Raw genomic sequence first — 10,130 nt, forward strand, 5'->3', positions numbered from 1 at the left:
CTGCCCAGCTCCCTCTTGTTCTCTTTTCTTGTTTGGGTTGTACTGGGGACTAACCAGGGAGGGGACCCAGCAGTAGGGCCAGCAGGGCAGGCAGGCTGGGGTCACAGGGTGCCTGCCGTGTGGGCAGAAGGCAGGCAGGCCGCAGCAGCAGGGCCAAGCTGAGAAAAAGACGGTGGGTGCCAGGACTGGCTGCCAAAACCCCTCAAGCCCCCAAGAGGCCCCTGAGCAGGGAGCTGGCTCTGCAGCGCCACCTGGTGACTGGAGGGGAGCTGCAGCTGGAAGGTGACCCCGGGCCCCAGAAGAAGTCGCACATCAACCACTGTCCCTCGGTGGCGGGTGTTTTATTTCCAGCATATTTCCGACCTGGTGACCCTCCACAGTCCAGCAGGAGATAGGCAGGAGGGAGGAAGGTCAGCCTGCACCTGCACCCATCCCTAACTAAGGTTATCTCCTTGCTGAGAGTTACCCACAGTGGCACGAGCGACCTTCCGGCACGAGGAAGCGCTCAGAGGCCCCTGGAAAAGGGGCAGCCAAGGCCCCACGCCAGGACGGCCAGGCGATGCAGCTGTGGTGCAGATCGCTCTCCCCCGCACAGCGCTCCTCCCCTCCGTGCCCGCCTGGGATCTGGGCTCAGCGTCCCAGCAGCCGCAGCATCTCCTGAGGATCCAGCAGCTTCTCCCTGGGCTTCCCCACACCCTGGCCCCGGGACACCTCCTCAGCATCCAGCTTCTCCCAGTCCGAGAAAGACACAGGCCAGACCCCTGCGGCAGAGGGAAGACGGGTCACTGCCTTCACCGCCTCCTCTACCCCAGCCCAGAGCAGCCCCCTTCCAAACAGTGAAAGGCCCAGAGAGCCCCCCACCCCGCCTCCCAGGAGCTCACACAGGGCCCAGACCTCGGCTGCTGAGCAGGGCCTGGACGGCCGCATAGCCAGGCCTGGGGCCAGACGGCAGCAGCCCCGCTTTCAGGTCCTGCAGCAGAATCTGGCCGGTGACGAAGCTGTCAGTCATGGTAGTGGTGATGACGCCTGTGGGCCCCCGCTTCACCCAGCCGCTGCAGTAGAGGCCTTGGAGAGGGGTAACAAAGGGGTAAGCAATGGGGAGTTGGCTGGACACCCCTGGCAAGCCTGGGCCTCAGTACACACACACGTGCACACGCCTCCATACACCCCACGGCCTCCCAGCATCCATCAGCCGGGCCCATTCTGGCCGCTGGCCCACTGCCCTCAATGCTTCCCAACCTGTATTCACCATGCCGTCCCCCCTTACACCTCAGTGTCCCTGTAGACCAGGAGCTCCCTGTAGGAGCTGGGTCCTGCCCACCTTGTTTCAACAGGCTCTCAGTCAACACTGACTGAATGAATTAATGACTAGACAGGTATGTGGATGTTAAATCAGGCTGGAAGCTCGCTGAGGCCAAGGGGCTGCTCCTTCATCTCCAGTCTCAGCACTAGGCCTAGCCCAGAGCAGGCCTCAGTAAATTGAATGACTTAATAACCAGACATATGTGTGGGCATCTCAGCTAGACTGGGAGCTTCCTCCAGGGCCAGGAGGAGGCTGGGGCAGGGCCAGGAGGAGGCTGGGGCAGGGCCAGGAGGAGGCTGGGGCAGGGCCAGGAGGAGGCTGGGGCAGGGCCAGGAGGAGGCTGGGGCAGGGCCAGGGTCTTGGGACAGGGCCTGGCTCAGAGCAGGTTCTCAATGCATGTCACCAGGTGAATGAATGAATGTGAATGGCCCTGGGAGACACCAGCCTCCCTGTCCCCCACTGCACCCTCTCACCTGGCACATCCACAACCCGGCCCTCCATATTGGGGATGACCCCGAGTTTGGGGTCAAAGGGCACACTGGGGTCGATGGGGCGGCTCTTATACCCAATGCTGCTCAGCACCAGCCCACAGGGGAGGTCCTCCACGTCTCCAGTGGGCACTGCCTGGGTGGCCTCACCAACACCCTGTGGGGAGAGGGTGGGAAACACCAGGCTGGGGCTGGGGAGATTTGAGAATGGGGGTGTCTTTGGGTAACAGAAGACTCACCTCCAGTCTGGTGACTGCCAGGCGGATGCCTGCCGCTCGCCGCCCATCTGGCGAGGGCAGCACCTGCTGCGGGCTTCGGAGAAAGCGGAGGCCCCAGGCGCGGGGGGCCGATGCCCAGCGGGCAGCCTCCGCCACCCCTGGCTTCTCCGTGGCTGCTCGAAGCAGTAGTTCCATCAGCCGCTTCCTCGGGCGAGGGACCTCTGTTAGCAACACAGAACATCTCAGGGCGGTGTCCGGGTTACAGCCCTCTCCCCTAATGCCCTCCCCCGAGCCCTCTCTGACCTAGACCATCCCCTCCCTAGTGAGCCGGGGGGCCAGGCCAGGGCCCCTCACCCTTGATTCTGTCCTGAAGGCCCAAGAAATCCGCAGGATCCAAAATGGGCCGAGTTCCTGGTAACTGAATCATCTCCCGAAGCTCCTTGGAGGTGTGGGCGGGGAGTGGGGGAGGAGTCAGGCCCAGAGCGCTGTCCGCTCTTGAGCCCACCCCAGAACCCAGCCCAGGTGGGAGACACCACCAGCTCCCACCAGAAGGCAGGCACTGGGCCCCAGGGGGGCCTGCCTGGCTCTCCCTGTTCCACCCCAGGCAGCTCTGCCCTGCCACACCTCCCAAGGGGCAGACCATCTACTTGGGACCCTGGCCCCTCTCCCTCAGGCCCCAGCACCTTAATGGTGAAGGCCACTTGCAGGGCTCCACGTCGGCCCACTATCCACACCGTCTTCACCTGACTCTGTCTCAGTGCCCCCAGGGCAGCCTCCGTGATATCCGTTTTCTGGCACAAAAGGAGGACCTTAAAGTTGTTGGACACTGACAGCAGAAGGGGCCTCTCCATTAGCTGGGCGGTGAGGAGGTTGGCAGCCTGAGATGGTACCACTGCCCACCCCCCCGGTGGCCAGATGGAGCACTGCTGCCAATTCTGCAAATGGCTCCAATTAGTAGCAAACCAGGCCCACGCTCTTCATTCGACAAGTGTTTACTGAGTGTTTACCACGTGCCAGGCACTGTGCAAAGGGCATGGGTTGGGGGGGTGTGAATGGTGAGCGAAAGAGACGTGGTGCCGGCCTTCACAGAACTTCTGATCTGGTGGAGAGAGAGACTTATCGAATATTCAGTAAAAAGTATAAAATTGCAGTGGTGACAACATGCTTTGAAACAGAAGTAGCCAAGTCTATGGGAGGAGAGTATTACAGGGAAATGGACCTATTCAGGTCCATGGAGGCTTCCTGGAGGAAGGGACAACTGAACCAAGAACTAAAAGATGCAGACAGGTTAACGGGCAGGAGGTGAGTTGAGAGGGTTCTGAGCAAGAGGAATGGTGTGTGTATACGGAAAACTTTTTTTCAAAAAGCCTATGTAGCTGCAGAAAGTGAAGGGGGAAATGGTATGAGACGAAGCTCACAGGCTGCCTTTTAGAAGGCCTCTGCCCAGCACCAAGGGGAAACAGAGGCTCAGCGTGGAGGGACGAGGCCCAAACCCTGCAGGCAGGGGCACCCTCTCCTTGGTGTGACCCCCCCTCCACCCCTCCGGCCCTTGACCTACCCACTCACCTCCAGGTGCTCAGGTGGCGTCAGCAGGATCCGGGCCACATCCAGAGCCACATTCCCCTGCCCCAGGACCACGGCCGTGTCACAGCTCAGGTCCGGCGCCAGCTGGAGGACAGAGGTCTGGATAGGGGTCCCCTAACCTTGGCCCCAGTCAGGCTAATCTCAGCCTCATGCCCAGTCCCCGGCCGCACCCTCAGGCTCCCCTACACTCGGAAAGTCCACCCACCCTGAGCTTCAGCTCAGGTCCCTCCACCCCGACCCGGCGGCCCCTCTTCCCAGAGGCCTCCCCCCTCGGTCAGCCTGATGTTTCACATCTCATCTCACTGCGAGCTTCCCAGGCCTGTGGCTCCCTCTTCCCCGAGCTGTGGCAGCCAAGAGCTGCCCCTGGCCCCGGTGAGGAGTGGGGAGGAAGAGGCAGGGGGAGTGCTCCCCAAACTCACCTCCCGGTTCTCAGGAAGCCCATTGTACCAGCCCACAAAGGCCCGGGCTGAGAACACGCCAGGCAGCTCCTCTCCGGGGATCTCCAGGGCCTGATGGTCCTCTGCCCCGTAGCTCTGAGGAAAGACCCAGAGGCCTCAGCAGCAGCTAAGGGGCCAGGCAGCCCCCGCCAGGCTCCCAGCGGCCTCCTTCCAGCTCCTCCTCCACAGCCTCCGCCGTGGCCCTCACCCCTAGGCCTCCACCCGCTGCCACCAACCACTGCTGCGGCCCTGCCCCCTCCCCCGCCCCCGCCTGCGCTCACCAGCACCACGGCGTGGTAGGCGTCCCGCAGCTCCTGCACGGTCACATCCCTGCCCACCACCACGTTGCCGTGGAAGGCACAGCGGTCAGAGTGGGCCGTCCGGGTAAAAGTGTTGATGACATTCTGCCGGGGCCCGAAGTGGGAGGGGTTAGAGGGTGGGGCAGCTCCAGGGCCCGTGGCTGTGCCACCCTCACCCCACAGTGTCCGGGGTGGCATCCCCCCAGAGGGCCTGGGGTCATTCCATGCGGTCAGGGAGCCTCCCTTCCCTCCTCACCTTGACCAAAGTCTCCAAAGCCCTGCTCCGAGCCCAGAGAGACCCACCTTCACCTCGGGGTGGTCGGGCGCCACGCCAAAGCGCACCAGGCCGAAGGGCACCAGCTGCTTCTCGTAAATGTCCACGTGGGCGCGGGAGTGGTGCTGGGGGAGAAGGCAATGGCTGGTGGGGCCGAGGGAGGCCCCTGTGGGTCCTGCCCTTCCCAGGACAAAGCAGGAGAGCCCAGCTCAGCGGGCTAACAAGGTGGCCTCGACCCTCTGCAAGGAGACAGAAAGGCCCACGACTCCCCATCTGCCTAGAGAGCCGGGCTAGAGGAGTGGGCAGCACAGCGCCAGGGCAGCCGAGGCCAGACTTCAAGGACTGCCAGCCCATTGAGATGGCGAGAACTCTGGCCAACCAAGGAAGACGGCAGCTTTCCCACCACTGGAGTTGTATCAGGGGAGCTTCTTCGTCTACTTGGGTCAGACGTGACACACAGCCCTGCCCTAGAACCCGCGGACACTTCTAGAAATGCCCAGCCCGCAGATGACCTGAGAACCACCCTTGGAAACTCATACCTGCTTTAGCTCTAGCCTCCAAGACCATCCTGTTGGAAAGCGGACCAGCAGGACAGAGACTTAGAGGCACAGCTGGGGCATGAGGGGAGCACACGGGGATGGAAGTGGCCCTACTCCTAGTGTTAGAAAAACAATCTCACTCATATGTCGGTTCCACATTGCCTGCCCCCCACCCCAGGGCACCCAGAGGGGCCATGGGGAAGGCTCAGGTTTGGGGGTCGGGCAGACAAGTGTGGTAGCTCTGCCACCAAACAGCTGCATGGCCCCGGCAAGTCCCAGCGTCCGCCTGGGTCTCAGTCTCTTCCTCTGTAAACCCGGACAGATGACACACCCCTCTCAGGGTTGTTGGGAAACATCCCGGAGGTCAGGATGGTGAGACTCTGGGCCACAGGCAGGTTCAGGGTCAAGCAGTTGGGGCTCCTGTGGATGACACTACCCTGCCTCGCGCCCCCATCAGCCTCTTGCGCGATTCCGCGCCCCCCCCCCCCGATTCAGTGGGACTCGAGGCAAATGAGCTCCCGCCCTCCAGCAGCCCTCACCCCAACAAAGCCTCACGCTCAGCTCGTCGCCTTTGTCCACATCCCACTGCCTGCGCCCAAGTCCCGGTCCCCCACGCGCCCATCGTGCCTCCCGACTCTCCCCATCCCCCTCAAGCCCCGCTGACGTAGCTGTGCCCTTGAAGAGCTGCAGCTTTGGAGTCAACAGCCGCGGGGCCAACCCAGCCCCACTGCTATCTGACTCTGTGCCGCTGGAATGTTCCTCACTGGAGCACAGAACATTCCTTCTGGCGTGGGGTTCTGGATGAAATGAGCAAAGCCTACACCCTTAGCCCAGGGAGTGACCCGCTGTGAGTGTTCAATCAAAAGCTGTCATTACCGTCACTGTAGTTTTTGTGGTAGTTGTATGTCACCACCTTGCTCACAAACCTTCCCTGGCCGTCCTGCCGTGGGACAAAGTTCAAACTGCTGAGCCCGGAGGTCGATACCGGACGGACGCTGTCCGCCTTTCCATCTTATCTTCCCTTCTTTCCAGCTGTGAAGCCTTCCCTCCAGCTCACAGGGCTCTCTCCAAGGCCACCTCCATAAGGCTCAACCCGCTGGACCTATTTACTGGTTCTCTCACAGGACTGGCCTCATCTTCCAGGATGCCCCTCCTCCCTAGCTCTCACAGGTCCCTCCAATCCCTCTGGCTGTTCTTTTCCAGGCCCCTTTTCCTCTGTCCCCCCTCTAACAAGAATATTCTCTGAGGTTCTTCCAATCTGAGACCCCCCCCTTCCCTTGCCCCGGCACACATTCCCTGGGGAATTGTCATCCGCTCCCTCCTGTGACCTCAAACTCCTGTGGACTTACTGATGACATTCTACTCTCTCTCTTCTGCCCAGACCTCCCAGCAAGCCTGAGACCCCTGAACAGCGCACCCCAGACACCTCACACCCATTGGGATGAAAGTCAGTCCTCCCCTCCCCCAAACCTCTCCCTCTCTGCTCCAGGGTCAGAAGCTGGGGCTCCTCCCTGACTCCCCTCTACCCCGTCCAATCAGACCCCCATCCTCCCCACTGCTCTTTCGGCCACCAGCCCTGCCTCTCGCTCTGCTGTCTGCCCTGCAGGCAGAGAGAGGGCTCCAGATCAAAAACGGGGTGCTTTCAGTCCCTTGCCTAAAACCCTTCACTGAAGCCAACCACCTATAGCAGCAGGCGGGGGTTTGTTTTCAAATGTTGATTCCTGGGCCCCAGCCACAGTTTGATTAGGTGGGAACTAGGCCCAGAAATGTGTATTTTCACAAGTCCCCCAGGGGACTCTGATGCAGGGAAGGGGGTGGGCAGCACCAAGAGAAACTGCCCGAGTCCAAGCTGGTCAGTGGCTTCCCAGCCACCAGGATCTGGGCCCATCCACCTCCTCCAGCCTCTGCTCTCAGCCCTCCACCCTCACTGCACACGCCCACCTTCCTGAACTCACCGGTCCCCAAACCTGCATTCTCTTTCCTCTGGGTCTTTGTCACACGGTTCTCTGTGCCTGGGGCCCTCTGGCCTCTTACCCATCCCCCTGCCCCACCGGGTTGCTCCTTCTGTCCTTGAGACAGCAATCTGGACGTCACCTCCTCCAGGCTGGGTTAGGCGCCCCTCCTGTACACGCCCCCGCCACCCACATCAGAGCCCTAGAATACCACGTAAACCCTCTTCCCACCACTCCACAACCTCCCACAGTAGACTGTCAGGTCCTTGAGCATGCGGACCACGTCTGTCCTGCTCACACTCATGTTCCCCGTGCCAAGCTGTGCCTGGATCATGTCAGTGTCCAGAGGTTGATTACTGAATGGCCCAGCGCGGAGCTTAAGAGCGGGCTCTGCCATCGGAGTGCCCACGCTCAGAACCCAGGCCTTCCCTGCTCAGACGAGGGGCCTTGGGCAGCCTTGCTCGGTTCTCGCCTGTGAAGCAAGAGTCATGCCACCTGCTTCGCAACTTGTCTTGGGGAGGCGATGAGATGCTGTACAGACAGTGCCTGACTCGGCTAAGTGCCACTGTCCCAAATGTGCTGCGCGTGTTCCCGCCGCAGGAGCACAGCCAGTCGCTTGGAGCTCCCAGTGGGCCAGGACCAGCTTGTAACTGGCCTCGGTGCCCATCCCCCTGCACCCCCCCCAGGGAAAGTATGTGCAGGCCAGAGCCTTTGTTCACACTGGGGACATTGAGAATCCTGCCTGGAAGGCCTACCCTCCTCCCTCTCCGAATTTCAGGCTCAGCTCGCACACTGCCCCTTACACAGAGCCCTCCAGGATCTCCCCAGCCCCTCGGAGATCCCTGGTCTCCCTGCCAGCGCCCATGTGGGAGGCCCTCTCCAGAGCCTGAGGCCTCCTTCAACTCACTTCTCCGGGAAGCACTTTCTGACTGACCCCACCCAACTGGGCTCATGCTGGTCACTTCACCGTAATTAGCTCTTTCCCCTGTGTTGCTTGGAAGCCGTGCTTAGGTCCCTTTTTGGCAGGGTGACCGACGCATCCTGGCCTCCCAGGACCCTCCCAGTTTTAACACTGAAAGGCTTACGTCCTGGGCAAACTGAGCAGGCTGGTCACCCTACTTTTTAAGTATTAATATCTGTATATGTGTGTGTGTGTCTGTGCATGTAATTAATATAGCCATCCTTTCTCCTCTCTCTCCACGGCAAGGCCATTGTCCTACGTCTCAGTCAGCCTAGGTCTCCCACACCCCTCCCCCACCCCACCCCCACCAACTCACGCCAACCCATGATTCTCCCTCCCTCCTCCCTCCCGCCAAGGTTTGCCGAAGTTTCAAGGGTAACCAGCAACCTTGGGGCCCTGCCCGCCAAGGCTAATACTATAAACCTTGAGACCCCGGCCATGGGGTGGGGGGAAGGCGTGGAATGGAGGGTGGAGAGCAGGCCGGAAGACCAGCATGGCATGGGGAGGGCTGGAGCTATTGGCGAGGAGAGTGCAGTGAGGTGCCTAAAGTTACAGAAATCCCTGAGAAGAGGGGGTGGCCTCAAGATGCAGGATGTTCAGGACAGAGTGGAGACAGAGGAGAAAGAAGGGAAGATGAGGGGCAGGACAAAGTCAGCATGCAGGTCTGCATAAGCTCCCTGGAGTACTTGGCCAAGAAGGCATAGCTGACCGTCTGCCACAGACCACTGACCATCACCCATGAGACAAACACACTTCTCTTCTAGCTGAGGACCTAGAGTGGGGAGCCCCAGGTGACAAAGCATGCAGGAAATGTCCCGTCTAGATGGGCTGGGAGCCCCTTCCCCTTCAGGGATCCAGGAGTGCTTTTAAAACCCAAAGGAGTGGAGCTTGCCCTTAGGATTGGAGCAGCAGGTGAATCATGGGAAAAGGAACCAGGAGGAAGCGGCTTACCTTTAGCAGGTGTTGGGTGGTATAAAAGCCAGCTGGGCCACTGCCCACCACACAGATCTGGGGGGTCTGCTCCTGTGTGGAGAACTGCTGGCGGAAGCCTAGGGCAGGGGTGACCGGGGAGGAAGGTCAGTTCAAGACTCCCTCCCCATCCCAAACCCCAACTTCAGTGTCCAACAGAAAACGGAGTTTCCCAGGCTTCACCCTCATCTGTGCCCTCCTTCTCTTTTTCCTCAAAGCTTTGGCGTTTGCAGGGTCCCTTACTTCATCTGAATTCCCAAAGGCTGTGTCTCCATCCAGAGCCCTCATCTCACCCATGAACTTACTACACCGCTGAAGATGGCCTACTCGACAATCCCCATCACCCCTGAAGCTTCCCTGCTCAGCACTTCTTAATTTTTCTCACTGGGTTCCCAACCCACCCAGCTAGAATACCACATCCTTCCAACAGACCCCATATCGCCCCTGTGGATCTGCCCACAAGGCCCCATTTTACCTCTTCTTACCTCTCTCTCCACAGAGCCCTCTATTGCCCATATAGGCCCCTGTTTCGCCTCAGACTTCCCTCTTGCCCCACAGACCTCCTTATCACCCCCATTCACTCCTTCTCACTTCTGTGGACATCATGGTCTCCCCTTCTCACTTTTGTTGATCCCTGTCTCACCCCAGGAGCCTCACATATTACCGCACAGGCCGCCATCTGCCCCTGTACACCACCCCCATCTCATCTGCATGAGTGGACCCCTCCAGTCTCGCCCCTGGTCCCCTCTCTCTCCCCTCTCCAGCCCTGCAACCAGCTGGGCTCCTACTCCTATACTTAGCGCTCGCAGGCCTCCCCGCGCTCCCATTCAGCCCTAGAGGTGCCCTGCTCCTACCCTGGGTGCTCTCGGAAGGAGGCGGCCGGGTCCGAGGCCATGCCAACCAGGGCCACCAGCGCCAACAGCGCGAAGCCATGCCTGGAAAGGGCAACTAGCCAGCGGACCCGACCCCGCTGACTGCCCTGATCTCCCGCGCCGGCTCCGGCCCCGCCCTCCTCCTTCCTGTGACCCCACCCACAATCGCGGCCCCGCCCCAAATCCCGCCTCCCACGCTCCAGGAAAGCACAGCGTAGCGGCTCCACCTCCACA

General features: G+C 60.7%; 1 protein-coding gene across 3 annotated transcripts; it reads right to left on the minus strand.

Moving 5' to 3' along the window:
• Positions 1-325: 325 nt before the first annotated feature.
• Positions 326-10,053, minus strand: FDXR (ferredoxin reductase). Of its 3 annotated transcripts, XM_082371693.1 has the most exons (13): positions 9,879-10,053; positions 9,169-9,287; positions 9,007-9,078; positions 4,633-4,728; positions 4,312-4,434; positions 4,013-4,126; positions 3,576-3,677; positions 2,693-2,800; positions 2,364-2,448; positions 2,031-2,230; positions 1,777-1,948; positions 895-1,065; positions 326-761 (listed from the first exon to the last, which is right to left on the minus strand). In XM_082371693.1, the coding sequence occupies exons 1-13, from the start codon at positions 9,955-9,957 to the stop codon at positions 631-633; spliced, it is 1,572 nt and encodes a 523-aa protein (XP_082227819.1). In that variant the 5' UTR covers positions 9,958-10,053; the 3' UTR covers positions 326-630. The 3 variants fall into 3 exon arrangements, with proteins under 3 accessions (XP_082227819.1, XP_082227817.1, XP_082227818.1); XM_082371691.1 differs by lacking the exon at positions 9,169-9,287 and having other exon boundaries at positions 9,007-9,104; positions 9,879-10,052; XM_082371692.1 differs by lacking the exons at positions 2,693-2,800; positions 9,169-9,287 and having other exon boundaries at positions 9,007-9,104; positions 9,879-10,052.
• Between the last annotated feature and the right edge of the window lie 77 nt (positions 10,054-10,130).

The sequence above is a fragment of the Balaenoptera borealis genome (assembly GCF_965194805.1).
Source record: "Balaenoptera borealis genome assembly, chromosome: 20".
In the NCBI taxonomy this organism is placed as follows: Eukaryota; Metazoa; Chordata; class Mammalia; order Artiodactyla; family Balaenopteridae; genus Balaenoptera; species Balaenoptera borealis.

Bases quoted from the DNA above. Each gene is read 5' to 3' on its own strand.
- FDXR (XM_082371693.1), bottom strand. From the start codon at position 9,957: ATGGCTTCGCGCTGTTGGCGCTGGTGGCCCTGGTTGGCATGGCCTCGG. The intron at 2,449-2,692 runs GTGCTGGGGCCT...CACACCTCCAAG, and splicing joins AAGTGGCCTTCACCATTAAG to GAGCTTCGGGAGATGATTCA. The intron at 1,066-1,776 runs GTGAGAGGGTGC...CCCCTCTCCAAG, and splicing joins CCGGGTTGTGGATGTGCCAG to GCCTCTACTGCAGCGGCTGG.